The following is a 14,187-nucleotide window of genomic DNA, read 5'->3' as shown; positions in this document are numbered from 1 at the left end:
TTAAACCACTATTCCTCAGGAACAATGTTTGCTAGTACCGTATTATCTTCAATACAGGAGCAGGCAAGTCCTATCCTTGAAAAGGACTTTAGGGCAGAATCCCTCGGCACTACTACTATTTAATTATATTACTATTATAATATTGTTATTTTACCAGAAGAGGTGATTTGTAGCTCGATTTCTCTTCACAGACAGGCGGGAAATCGTAGCCCCGCCCCTTTCAACGGTTCTTCCGAAGGTTCGCAGGATGCCTCATAGGTGGTTTTTCTCCCCTGAGGGGAGTCCACCAGGACAGCGGAGAAGGCCGGAAGGGCCACCCACTCCTCAATATGGCCTTTCTACGGGGACGAACTCGTTTTCCTTAACCTTTGCAAAGCCTGGAGAGAACGAAGATGCCCGGAGCCTTTGGTGTCTGTGTCGGCAGATGCATCTGCGCAGCTCTCCGGCCTCAGTGGCTTCCGCCTGCCATCCTTTTTTGAGATCGAGGTCCCATGCGAGGAAAAGCCTTGGGCGGATCCGTTTTTTTCCGCAGCCGCGGGGAAGGAAATCCTGTTTCTTTGTTCCTACTTTGTCTCCGGGGGTTTCCAAAGGGTTGGACGCTCTGCTTGTATCCCCAGGAGATCAAACGGAGCAGGTTGGGATGCTTTCATCTTGGAAGCCCCCAGTTGCAGATGGCGGGAGGGGGAAGAGGAGGCCCAGGTTTCTGATCATAGAAGTAGTCCTTGACTTACAACAGTTCATTTAATGACCGTTCAAATGGCGCTGGAAAAAAATGACCTACAAGCTTTTTTTCACTTATGACCATTGCAGCATCCCCGTGGTCATGTGATCAGAATTCTGACACTTGGCAACTGATTCATATTTATGACTGTTGTAATGTCCTGAGGTCCTGTGATCCCCTTTTGCAACCTTCCAGCAACCAACCTCAATGGGGAATCCATATTCCCTTAACCTGTGTTACTAAGTTAACAACTGCAGTGCTTCACTTAACAAATGGGGCAAGAATAGTTGTAAAATGGGGCAAAATTCACTTAACAACTGTCTCATTTAGCAATGGAGGTTTTGGGCTCAATTATGGTCGTAAGTTGAGGACTACCTGATTAACTGACTTTCATGGCATTCCTAGTCTAAGGATTACCCTTGGTAGGGTAAGATGAAATAGCGGGGAATGATGGTCTATTTTGCAAGGAAAAAAACAAATGAATAGAATGCCTAGAGAGAATTGAGATAAAGGCCTGCACTTTATTATTGGAATCGGGGTCACGACACAGGGTTGGTTGAAGTTAAAAAGTGTGATCTGCACACACACCCACACACATCTTTTTAACGGGGTATCTTAAACTCAGGGAAATTCTCCCAACACACTCTTGCCTAACTTGAAGTCACCTGTGAGACAAATACATTCCTATGCATTCATATAAAATTACATTTTTGTTAAGCCCTTATCCTAACTGAAGGTGGGGATTGGCCCCACCCCATAGTTCATTTGCAATACTGATTTGAACATTCACAAGTGAGCAGGAGACATAGCTATGAATGCCAGACCTTTGCTGGAATTAGACCTCAATTATTGTGAGACCAACTATTAAGAGAGTAAAATGGAGATTCTCAGTCATCCTGGTCATGGTTGTCCCAAAGGTGCTTTTTCAAGAGGCAATTGGACTTTCTGGTTTTTCACTTCTCGGCCATGAAGCTTCTTCAGCTCTGACTGCATGGTGGGGAATCAAACTGGATGGTGGGGAATGAATTCCCCACTATCCAGTCAGAGCTGAAGAAGCTTCTTTAATGAGAAGCAAAATGTTTTGAAAGAAAAAATCAGAAAGTCAAACTGCCTCTTGAAAAAAGCACCTTTGGGACCTGGATGACTGAGAACCTTCATAAACGTCCAAGAAGCTTCTTTAGCTCTTGCATAGCTTAAATGTCTATAGGGATTCTCAATCATCCAGGTTATGGTTGTCCCAAAGGTGCTTTTTCAAGAGGCAAGTGGAGTTGTTTTTATTTGAAGACGTTTCGCTTCAAATAAAATCTGTCCCGCTAAACTGGACAGGAGTGAAGAAGCTTCTTGGATGAGAAGCAAAACCTATTCAAAGAGAAACAAGTTAAGTCAGGGATAAAATTCAGCAGGTTCTGGAGAACCACTAGTGGAAATTTTGAGTAGTTCAAAGAACCAGCAAATACCACCTCTGTCTGGCCCCAGAATGAGGTGGGAATGGAGATTTTGCAGTATCCTTCCCCCTGTCACTCCCACAGAACTTCATAGTTGAGTTAAGTCCAGTTGACTCTTGAAAAGCACTTTTTCGATTGGAGACAGTTATGTTTTGGGCTCCTTTTCAAACCACTCCAGTTTCCTCACTGAGGATGAAAACGTTTCCATGCGTTCAAAGGCACTCTTTGGATTGGCGAGATCTCATTCCTGTGCTCTTTCTCAGATTTCCGTGGTCTCCAGACCCAAATTGGTTAAGAAGCAGAGGAATGGTTTCCTGGACAGAGCAGCATCTCCCTCTCCAGCAACCCTCACTTCTCGCCCATCGCCCCGCAGGCTTGGCATGCAGGACCCGCCAGAGGGCGCCCCTTTGCAAAACCACCTCCGGGTTCAGCCGAATTGCTTTTGCTCGCTCCTGGAAGCATCTCGCCCGATGCTTGCAAAGGGAGGGCAGGAAATGACCATTCCCACGCCGCGGGAGCCCTTTACAGGAAGCTGCGCTTTCTCCAAAGGCTGGACTGATCCTTGCAAACGGCTCCTACTTTCCTTCGCTGGCCTTTCCCTTTCCCGCAGCTGCCCGGCGAATCGTCTCCTGCCTTGGAAAGCGGCGAAGTCGGGGGATCCTGGCCAGCTGCCGAGCCAGGCCGGGAGATCTTTTCAGTCTCCAAATCTGGAGAGTGGGGTGGATCTTGTGGGGCTAAGCTGGAAATCCCCCCAATCGTCTACATTCTGCACTTCTCACTCACCTGCCCCATTTTTGCTGCGCCGGACTCTTAATTTGGGCGAGGAGAGGAGCTTCTTGGTTAGAGATTGAATTCTGCACAGTTCTCTCTTGAAGACTCCAAGCAAGTTTAGGGTTGGGTTTCTATCGAGAGCATCTGCAGTTCAGAGGATCTGGGTTTCCTGGCTTGGGAAGGCGTCCCCTTTCCAGGGCTTGGAGGAAGGGAAGTAATCCTTTCTGCCGCAATCCAAAGGTTCGGGCTGATCTGCACCCCGTGTCAATATTCCTGATATTTTGAGTCTTTGCAAAAGTGGCACCCTGGATACAGATTAAAAAAAATATCCCACAAACTTCAAGAGTTCTTAACTTTCAAGAGAAATTTGCATATCCTTTGTAATGTGTACCCGCAGTGGATGTGGCAATGTCCAAAAATGTTTTTTCACTCATTGCAATTACCTTTCATTAGTCGCTGTGATCTACTGTTTTTTCTTTTAATCCCAGCAAGCCGCTCTCCTGCATATTTTTCAGGAAGGTAAATTGTAAACATGAAATAATGAGAGTTTTTTGTCAGTGCTTTGGACTATAGTTTTCTACGCGGTTTTATCTTAGCCTGCAAGCTGGACATAATTCCCAAAGAAGCCAGATATGGAGGGGAGAAATGGCTCAGTCTCCAAGATGGCTGAAGGGGATTCTACTCCCATGAATGAAAGTTGCTCTGCAGATTCAGAAGAGAGTTTGGATTTACCTGGACAAACGGCAAGAACTCAGCAGGGCATTCTGAAAGAAGAAACCCCACATTGTGTTGTCCATCGTTGCCCTTTCAGGGAGTTCTGTTACCAGGAGGCTGAAGGACTCCGAGACATATGCAGTCGACTCCACCGTCTTTATGATCGGTGGCTGAGCCAAGAAGACCACACGAAAACTCCAATGATGGATTTGGAGGCCCTGCCCCTGGCCACCCTGTCTCAGATGGAGAACTGTGTCTGGATGTATAGAGCAGAGACCAGCTCTCAGGAAATAGATCTGGCTGAAGGCTTCCTCCTGAGCCAGGTTGAGCAGAAAATGCCGCAAAAACAGCAGGTGAGATCAACATGAATGAATATTTACAGGTTTCCATTCTAATATAGTTAGGATGATCTTCTTAGAATCCTGTCCTGGTTAGGTAATTGATTCTATCCATCTTCACCATGATTATTTCCAAGGACATATAACTGTGATGGCGAACCTATGGCACGTGTGCCACAGATGGCATGTAGAGCCCTCTGTGGACACTCCAGCCATCGCCCCAGCCCAGCTCCACCGCACATGTGCACATGCCTCCCGCCAGCCAGCTGATCTTCGGGTCTCTGCAGTGCATGCGCAGTGGGCAGGGTGCAAGTGGGTGATGTTTGCGGCAGGGGTGGGTTCCAGCTTCTACTGCCAGTTTGCTCAGGGACGTGGCCGGCTGAGTTACTACCAACTCAGTTGAACTGGTCCGAACCGGTAGGAACCCACCTCTGGTGCGTGTGTGTGAGGGCACATGCACAGAGGGGGTGCAAGTTGGTGCAGGAGACTTTCCAGGCCCAAAACAGGGCATGTGGGGGCCTTGCACCCCATTTTTGGCCTGTAATGCCTCCTGCACCAACCTGGAAGCCAAACTGGGTGAGAGGGGCATATGCGTGGGGGGGGGGCAGTCCTCATCTCCGGGGGATGTGTGCATACAAGCGGATTATGCACACATGCGCAGGGGGCACTTACAATGCATTTTGGGTGTTCTGGCATGCATGTGTTCAATCGCGTGCGTGTGCACGCCTTGGGCACTCAGCACCAAAGAGGTTAACCATCACTGACATATAATAACTTGGGACAGGGGCAGTAACATTTTATTTGGTTGCTATTTTAGGTTCGTGCGCTGTTCATGGGGATGGCTGCCCAAGGTTCTAAAGCATTAGGGGACCTGTCACAACTCCCCCAAGAAATTGTCTTTGGGAAGATTTCCCAGGAGGACCCATCCCAGGAGACCTCATCAGGTAAAAAACTTCTGATGTATTGGAGTCCTCAGAAGTATACATTGCCTCTGAAGTCTTTATATCCCTGAGTTCCTGTTACAAGAATACCTTAGCCCCGTGGGCAAAGTTTTTCTCGGACTGTTTTTAAAATATGTACTACCTCTGCTTTTATGTCATTCTCAGAGAATGGAGCAGTGGTGATTGTACCAATGGAAAGGTCTCCTCTTTGTGGTGGTGCAGAAACAGTGGTTGTACTTCCAACTCAGGTAGGAGTATCCCACCTCCCAAAGTGCAACATGATTTATTCAAGGAACATGAAACACTCTCCACAGTGGTCTAAATCACTTTTTGAAAGCCAATTTAATATGTCCCAGCCAACAGTTTATCAGACTGTAAGCATCTTCCCAGTGTTCTGATACCATCCATATATTCATAGTGCTCACGCTTCTTCTTGAGAACATCTCTCAATATCTTCAACTTGTTGTTCAGTGAAGACTTGTATCACCTACTGGGCAACATAAGACATTGAAGTGTCATATATGAATATTTCAATACATGCTTAATAAACGTGCCTCAAGAATTGATAAAAAAAATATAAGATGTGTTCCCAACAAGTGGAATATTTTTTTCATTAGAATTTGCCAATATTTTCTGGAATTGTACATTAACAAGGATTGCTATTGTATTTTAGGTTCTGGTGTCCTTTGAAGATGTAACTGTATTTTTCTCTGAGGAGGAGTGGGTTCTGCTGGATTTTGACCAAAAATCCCTCTACAGAGAAGTCATGCTGGAAAATGCTACAAATGTGGAGTTTGTGGGTAAGGGATCCATTTTGTTCTGGACTGAAATTGGTGGGGAAGGTATATTCTGATAAGAGCTAAGCAGCTTATCAATTTCTTGGAGGATATTCAGGTCTGTACTTTAGCTGAAGAGAACTGATGACTTTATGTGCATTGCACCTAGAGCAGTGATGGCTAACCTTTTGTTGTTGCGTGCCAAAAGCGCCCGTGACCATAATGCAATGTGTGCCCGTGCCCCGTGTGCATAGTCTGTGCACATGGCCCCATGCATGCATGTGCATCTCTCACATGTGCTCCGTTCCCCCGTGCATGCACAGCAGAGACCCGAAAACCAGCTGGCCAGCAGGATGCGCGCATGCATGCGCGGTGGAGCTGAGCTGTGATGACAGCTTGCGTGCCCATAAAGAGGGCTCGCCATCACAGATCTAGAGTTATGTATTTGGGATGGATGGCTATATAAATCAAAATAATAATCAGCATAATTTTATTAAGGACTATTGTAAATAAATTATACAAAACATAACACAAAAATACATAAAACAAAAAAATTAGAAATTAGAAAAATTAAATTAAATTTTTTTAAAAATTAGAAACTGCAACCCGCCCGCCCCGCTAAGAAAGTAAGTCTTCCCTTTCCATCTCAATATTAATGAAGATTAACAATATATTACTGACTCTTAAAATACAGCACAATAACTTTTCATTCTATATCTTACCCTATTTTTTATAAAGTCTTTTCTAAGTCTTCAGCTAGCCTTAATAATATCAGTATATAATCCCCATTCCATTTAGTCTAGGTTCCCCTCATCTCTCATAACAACTATTAAAAATTATCATAATAACCCCTTATTTAGATATCAAAAGATTAATCCATTACACCATTGTATATTTCTAAAAGAAAAACTATCCAAACCAGATAATCATTAAACATCACAAAAAACAACCTACTCTTTAACCATTCGCAAGTAAACCAGTTTTATTTTTCCCCCTTCTTCTTTCTAGCCATCTCTAAATCACATTAATACTCCAAAATTATTAAAAGGAAGAGGTTTAATCAAATCTTTAGTCCTGAAAAGCTACATTTACTGCCCAGAGATGGTAGAATTCACCATTTCAAGCTTACCACAAACATGTGCAAAAAACTATAGTTTTTATAGCTCACCAAAATCAGCTGTCCAAAATACTTATAGGAAGTTTCCAGATTTCTATTTCTTCCAGAGAGAATTTCAGTAGTCCACACCTCGCATCCAGCTGCCAATCTCAAATGAAATTGAAATTGAAAAATGCAGGCATTGGTTCTCCTCACCTCACTGGAAGTCATCACCTACAAATCAAAATAATCATAATATTAAAATAATAATAATTGCCTCTCCCACTTGTTTTGGTAGGAGCTCATGTTTACATGATATCTCAAGAAAGGAATAAACACCTTCTGAGACAGTTTCCAAAGCTGAGGTGTAAGTCACCTCAGAACCGCCTTTTACATTTCTTTTTTTTCCTGTCTATAATAGCATTTGAAATCTCTCTTGCACTGTGGTTCTTTGGTATCTGTTCCACAAACCCCAACTTAAGTGTTAATGCACAGATTAGAAGCAACACTTCTGATTTGTGCATCAACACTCAAATTGGGGTTTGAGGACAGATACCAAAGAACCATAATGCAAGAGAAATACTAGCACTGGAAGTAACCCCTTAGACAATTAAAAATTGTCCCTGAATATATTCAGAGCACCTGGAGATTCCACCGCCAAATACTTTGGGGGGGGGGGGGAAGCAAGGAATTCTCTGCAGTTCAACTCGGGAGGAAACTAGGTTTGCAGAGCAAATCTTAAAGCCCTTTCACTCCTATTCCCCCCATCCTTTGGCTTGCTCACCCTATGGTTGGATAATTATTAAGAAGGAAGTTAATATTTACATTTGGAAAGTGATTTGGAATGAAGATATTATGAGTAAACGGGCAAAAATTGAAACTGAATGTTGCAAGGAATGTACTAACTGGGGTTCTTTACCTTGTTCGCTTTAGGATACAAACCCTCAGTATGAAACTGATTTAAGGTCTGGTCAGTTTTAGGTAGCAGCACAAGTGGAAAAGTTGAAATCAACTTATTATTGTTACAGAGCAGAGTCTGTTAACTTGTGTCTAGCCCTTAAAGAACCATTGGGCTGGGCAGAAAAATCTTTCAAGTAGATGTAGCTTGTTTAAGCAATCTTACCAGTTGGGGGAAGGAAAAAATGATCAAGTTCAGGATATTCTGATTGTTTCACGCCATTTATCTCACGTTTACTGTGAGTAAACAAAGATCTCTGTATGACTCAATAAATACAAGGACAGATGAACATGAAGAAACTCCTGGAGTGCACATGGGTGGGTGGGTGGTTCCAAGGGAGGACAACTTTTATCTCATACATGCTGGAATCCCAGTATCTAAATCCAGTTCTCTTGTAGCAAAAGCATCTCTAATTTCTCTAGATGTAATATCAACTTGCCTTCTTCCACACTTGAAGCCAAATATTAAGCAACAAAGCTGATGATACCCCACTCCAGAACTGAAGATGGTACTCCTTAAAGGTTTTCTCTTGACACTAAATTATTTTCTCCAATGGAGAAAAAATAATGGAGTTTTATAGTTCCTCATGTTTCAGGTGCCTCCAAGCAGTCTGACATTCTGGAAATAACCAGAATCCGAGATACAGTAAAGAAAGCGCCCAGTCATATCCCCACCACCTGGTACAGCAGTATCCAAATAAATATATAGCTAATATAATGTGATGGCATTTTCACTTTGTACCTTAAACTTCTGATGAATGTCTTTTTGTTTTTCTTCCAAACAGTTGACAGACAGAAACCAGAGAATTGCAATGAATCAGGCGTGAATTCTTTGAAACGAACTGAAACTGGAGAAGAGATATTGCAAAATCAGGAGGAGCCAAACATGACTGAAAACCAGTTGAATAATAGGATGGAGAAATCCTCTAATTTTAAGTATGGAGAAAATCGCACCTTCCATATGCAACATCACCAAGAAAAAGGAAGCTGTTTAAAAGCTGAAAAAATGTCCATCTGTAAATCAGATGTCCATGAATACAGCAGTATCTGCTCTAAAGATAAGCAGCCTGAATGCAAGGAATATGGAAATAATAATAATTTGAATCTCTGTCTTACTTTACATCAAAGCATTGAGATACCAAAATCACATAAATGTTCAGACAGTGGGGAGAAATTTAATGAGAGCAGCATTTTTAACTCCCAGAAAACAGTTCATAGAGTGGAGAAGTCATGTAAAAGCAGAGAACACAGAACAAGTTTCTATAAAAGCAATGATCATATTGTGCACAAAAAGTCTTATCCAGGAAAGAAACCTTATACATGCATAGATTGTGGAAAGAGGTTCTATACAAGTATTGATCTTACTTTGCATAAAAGTATCCACACAGAGGATAAGCCACTTAGATGCACAAATTGTGGAAAGAGCCTCACCATGAGCAGTACTGCACATAAAAGAATCCACATGGGAGATAAACAGCACAAGTGCATGGAATGTGAGAAGAATTTCAGCCAGAGAGCTTCGCCTAATTCCCATGAATTGAGCCATACAGGGATGAAATCATATCAGTGCTTGGCATGTAGAACTCAATTTTGTACAAGCAATGAGCTCATCTCTCATAAGAGGATCCACACAGGAGAAAAACCATTTAAATGCATGAAGTGTGGAAAAAAGTTTACAATGAGACGTGGTCTTATTTCCCATGAAAGAATTCACACAAGGGAGAAACCATATAAATGCATGGAATGTGGAAAGACCTTTGTAAGTAGAAGTGATCTTACTTCCCATAAGAGGAGCCATACAGGGGGAAAACCGTATCAATGCTCAGAGTGTGGAAAAGGCTTCAGTTGGAGCAGTAACCTTACCTCCCATAAAAGGATCCACACAGGGGAAAAGCCTTATCAATGCATGGAGTGCACAAAGAGCTTTAGAGACATGAGTTCCTTTACTTCCCATAAAAGGTTCCATACAGGAGAGAAACCATACAATTGCATGGAGTGTGGAAAGAGATTTAGTCAAAAAAGCCAACTTACTTCCCATAAAAGGGTCCACACAGGGGAGAAACCATATAAATGTACAGACTGTGGAAAGAGCTTCACCACCAGTGGTTCTCTTACTGCCCATAAAAGGAATCATACGGGAGAGAAACCGTTTAAGTGCATGGAATGTGGGAAGAGTTTCAGCCAAAGTGCTTCCCTTACTTCTCATGAAAAGATCCATACAGGGATGAAACCATTCCAATGCTTGCAGTGTGAAAAGAGATTTGGTACAAGCAGTGATCTCATTTCCCATAAAAGGATCCACACGGGAGAGAAACCATTTAAATGCAGAGACTGTGGTAAAAGCTTTACCATGAGACGTGGTCTTACTTCCCATGAAAGGATCCACACAGGGGAAAAACCATACCAATGCATGGAGTGTGAAAAGTGCTTTATAAGTCGGAGTGATCTTACTTCCCATAAAAGGATCCACACAGGGGAGAAACCATATCAATGCACGGATTGTGGGAAAAGCTTCAGTTGGAGCAGTAACCTTACTTCACATAAAAGAATTCACACAGGGGAGAAACCGTATAAGTGCATGGAGTGTGGGAAGAGTTTCAGCCAAAGCACTTCCCTTACTTCCCACGAAAGGATCCATACAGGTATGAAACCATATCAATGCATGGAATGTGGAAAGAGATTCAGTACAAGCAGTGAACTCATTTCCCATAAAAGGATCCACACAGGGGAAAAACCTTATCAGTGCATGGACTGTGGAAGGAGTTTTAGAGACTTGAGTTCCTTTACTTCTCATAAAAGATTCCACACTGGAGAGAAGCCCTACAAATGCATGGAATGTGGAAAGAGCTTTACTCAAAGCAGTCAGTTTACCTGCCATAAAAGGATCCACACAGGGGAGAAACCATATAAATGCACAGACTGTGGAAAGAGCTTCACCACCAGCGGTTCCCTCACTGCCCATAAAAGAATCCACACAGGGGAGAAACCATATAAGTGCACAGAATGTGGCAAGACTTTCAGCCAAAGTGCTTCCCTTAGTTCCCATGAAAGGATCCATACTGGGATGAAACCATATCAATGTCTAGATTGTGGAAAGACCTTCAGTCAAAGCAGTCATCTTAGTTCTCACAAGAAGATCCACTCAGGGGAAAAGCTGTATAAATGCACAGAGTGTGACAAGAGCTTTCATACAAGCAGTTCCCTGATATCACATAAGAGGATCCACTCTGGTGAGAAACCATATCATTGCATGGACTGTGGAAAAAGTTTCATTACAAGCAGTTCCCTTAATTCACATAGAAGGATCCACACGGGAGAGAAACCGTATCAGTGTCAGGAGTGTGGGAAGAGTTTCAGCCACAATACTTCCCTCTCTTTTCATAAAAGGATCCACACCAGACAGAACCCGCCTGCCAGCATATAATATGGAAGGAGTTTCATTCAGAATAATGAATGTCTGATAAAAGGAGCCACAAAGAGGAGAGGCCCTACAGATTTATGCAATGTGGAAAGAACTTAATGTGGTTCCATTTCTGATTACAGTGTCAAAATAGAAATGGAATGGATTATGATTAAATGATAGGGAGGGAAGGAGAAAGGGTAACATGGATGAAGACAATTACAGGAACGTTTTAGAAAAGCTTCAATTTACTACAATGAGGCCAAGATTGTGTAATAGATATTGTATAGATCAGGGGTGTCAAACTCAAGGCCCGAGGATTGGATCTGCACTCCATACTACTTGAATCTGGCCCATGGGGCCACCCTGGAAACATGGGGTTGAACTAGATCAGTGGTAGGTTCGCTACCAGAACGCTGTGACGGGGGCGGGCATCCACCTCGGGCACGCATGCTGTGCATGCATGTGCACTCACCGCCCTGCGACACTCCAGCTGCTCGGCGGAGGTTGCGCAGGCTGCGTGGGCGTGCAGAAGTGGCCCAGTTGGCTTAAAAACAGGTAAGGAACGTTTTGGGTCCACCAAAACACCGTTCTGGTATGGTGGCCACTGCTCCCAGCTGCCACCAGTACACCCATACCGGGGCGTACCACTGGACTAGATGACCTACAAGGTCCCTTCCAACTCTATTAAACTGGATCTGTAGTAAAGGGACAAGTGAATTTAAGGAGGTTGGACTTAGTTAGCTTGTGGCTACATAGGAATTGTAGGTTGATCTCTCTTTCAATTCTACACCCAGATTCTGCAGTGCAAAACTTTAGTTTCCAGGGCTCATCTAATTAAAGTTGATTAGAGGGATAGAATCACGATCATATGAAGTGTTAATACCACTTTGTAATGCCTTGATAAGGCCACACTTGGAATACTGCATCCAGTTTTGGTTACCATGCTGTAAAAAAAATGTGCAAAGAAGAGCAACATGATAAGGAGACTGGAGGTTAAGACATAATGAAGAACAGTTGCTGGAACTAGTTTGATGAAAATAAAGACTAGGGGGTGACATGATAGCAGTGTTCCAATATCTGAGTTGCCACAAAGAAGAGGGAGTCAAGCTATTCTCCAAAGTACCTGAGGGCAGGACAAGAAGCAATGGGTAGAAGCTAATCAAGGAGAGAAGCAACTTAGAACTAAGGAGAAATTTCCTGACAGAACAATTAATCGGTAGAACAACTTGCCTCCAGAAGTTGTAAATGCTCTAAACTGGGAAGTTTTTAAGAAGAGTTTGGATGACCATTTGTCTGAAATGGTATTGGGTTTCCTGTGTAAGCAGGGGGTTGGACTAGAAGACATTCAAGGTTCCTTCCAAATGTTATCCTATCCTATGAAGATTTAGAATAGACATAAGTTTTTTTTTACCTTGTCCATTATTAACCATAACCCTGCTAAGAAAACTGCATGTATTCAGTCTCCAAGATGTAAAATTCCACTCAATAGTATTTCTATCTTTAATAATGGTTTAGATTTGCCTATATTTATATGTATATGTGTATTCATTATTTTATATACATTATTTTTCACAATGTTAGCTATGGAGCCATGCATGTGAGATAGATGGCCATAGAAATCCATTAAAGAAAAATAAATTTACTGATTGTATGTAGTTGTGTGGAGGTTTTTTTTGCAAATGAACAAGCATTGATCTTTCTATCAAAGTGAATATTAGGGTTCCACCACAAAAGCGCGTAGGACAAAATCGCGCTCGACAAAAGCGCGCTGTGACGTCATCACAGCGCGACGAAAAAGTTCGAAAAATGTAAAAATAAAGCGAAAACCTTACCCTAAGCCCCCCAAACCTAACCCTAAACCTAACCCTAAACCTAACCCTTAACCTAACCCTAAACCTAACCGTTAAAGTAACGAAAAACCTAACGCTAACCCTTAACCTAACCCTAACGCTAACGCTCTAAAGCTAACCCTAACCCTTAACCTAACCCTAAACCTAAACCTAACCCTTACCTTTATGTGAATCGGCTTGCTTTAATTTAATTTTTATTAATTTTTATTTGAATTTTTCGATCTTTTTCGTCGCGCTGTGATGACGTCAAAGGCGCGATTTTGTCGATCGCGCTTTTGTCGTCCGCGCTTTTGACGGGTCACGGAATATTAGATACATATAAAACCAAAGCAGCATATTTGCTTATCTTTTTTTCCTTAAAGTGTTATGAGTTATCCCTGATTAACTAATTGTAATTGTAATTAATTGTAATTTAATAAATTTATATAAATTTAAACTAAATATATAATGAGCAGCAGAGATCAATATCTACGGCAGGGGTCCCTAACCCACTGTCTTTGGACTGGCACCAGGTCATGGCATGCTAGAAACTGAACCACACAAGCAAGCGAAGCCCCATCCATGGATGCAGGTAACATGTGAAACCACTCCCCTTCCGGTCTGCAGAAAATCTCTCTCCATGGAACCAGTACCTGGTGCCCCAAAAGTTACGGGTCACTGATCTGTGGAACATCCTTTTTTTTTGCTTGTTTGCCTAAATGTTCCTTATTCTAAAAGGAACCAGTATGATTGATATGTATTTAATGTTCAAATGTCAGCTGTTTTTCTTTTGCATAGAACAATCATGGCATTGTTCTAACTGCCAAGACAGATGCAGATACCCTACAGACATTGGAAGACATACAATGTTTTATAATATACATTAGGTCTCCATCCAATGTACATATGACACAGCTGTGCTGTTCTGACCATTCCACCAGGAAAAGATTAAGGTAATTCTTTTCCCAATCGTAATAGCCAAAAAAACAAAGGGGTTAGTATGGAGGATTTGTAATTACCAAAATAAAAATGGCAAGTGACTGTTCAATTGCCGCTGGTCAAAATCCAAAGTTCTGGATGCTCTGTTGTGGAGGTTTTCATTTGTTCAAGATGGTATAAGGAATTCTGCCTTGGGCAGGGGGCTGGATTAAACCAGGGGTGTCAAATTCAGCCCACCGAATGCTTAATCTGACCTG

General features: G+C 42.5%; 1 protein-coding gene and 1 long non-coding RNA gene across 2 annotated transcripts in view; one reads left to right on the top strand and one right to left on the bottom strand.

The window, feature by feature from the left end:
• The first annotated feature begins 2,699 nt into the window (after positions 1–2,699).
• On the top strand, positions 2,700–12,804 carry LOC106549706 (uncharacterized). The gene is made up of 5 exons (XM_087708300.1): positions 2,700–4,004; positions 4,807–4,933; positions 5,096–5,178; positions 5,604–5,730; positions 8,545–12,804. The coding sequence occupies exons 1-5, from the start codon at positions 3,570–3,572 to the stop codon at positions 11,181–11,183; spliced, it is 3,411 nt and encodes a 1,136-aa protein (XP_087564426.1). The 5' UTR covers positions 2,700–3,569; the 3' UTR covers positions 11,184–12,804.
• LOC148047136 (uncharacterized) overlaps positions 6,694–14,187 on the bottom strand; it is a 31,899-nt gene continuing 24,405 nt past the window's right edge. Inside the window, exons 2-3 of the long non-coding RNA XR_015695841.1 lie at positions 8,502–8,607; positions 6,694–6,971 (exon numbers count right to left, since the gene is read on the bottom strand). This is a non-coding gene — a long non-coding RNA (uncharacterized LOC148047136). The remainder of the gene's footprint in view (positions 6,972–8,501; positions 8,608–14,187) is intronic.

This window comes from Thamnophis sirtalis, unplaced genomic scaffold (genome assembly GCF_051295495.1).
Source record: "Thamnophis sirtalis isolate CommonGarterSnake01/CBP01778 unplaced genomic scaffold, rThaSir2_p1.2 scaffold_3, whole genome shotgun sequence".
Taxonomy (NCBI): Eukaryota; Metazoa; Chordata; class Lepidosauria; order Squamata; family Natricidae; genus Thamnophis; species Thamnophis sirtalis.
Note: the sequence above shows the minus strand (reverse complement) of the source record. Positions and strands in the feature narration are given on the sequence as shown.

What these genes read in the sequence shown, in the direction of transcription:
- LOC106549706 (XM_087708300.1), top strand. Translation starts at nt 3,570, where the DNA reads ATGGAGGGGAGAAATGGCTCAGTCTCCAAGATGGCTGAAGGGGATTCT. An exon ending in AAATGCCGCAAAAACAGCAG is followed by an intron (nt 4,005 to 4,806) that starts GTGAGATCAACA and finishes TTGCTATTTTAG; the next exon opens with GTTCGTGCGCTGTTCATGGG. An exon ending in TACAAATGTGGAGTTTGTGG is followed by an intron (nt 5,731 to 8,544) that starts GTAAGGGATCCA and finishes TCTTCCAAACAG; the next exon opens with TTGACAGACAGAAACCAGAG.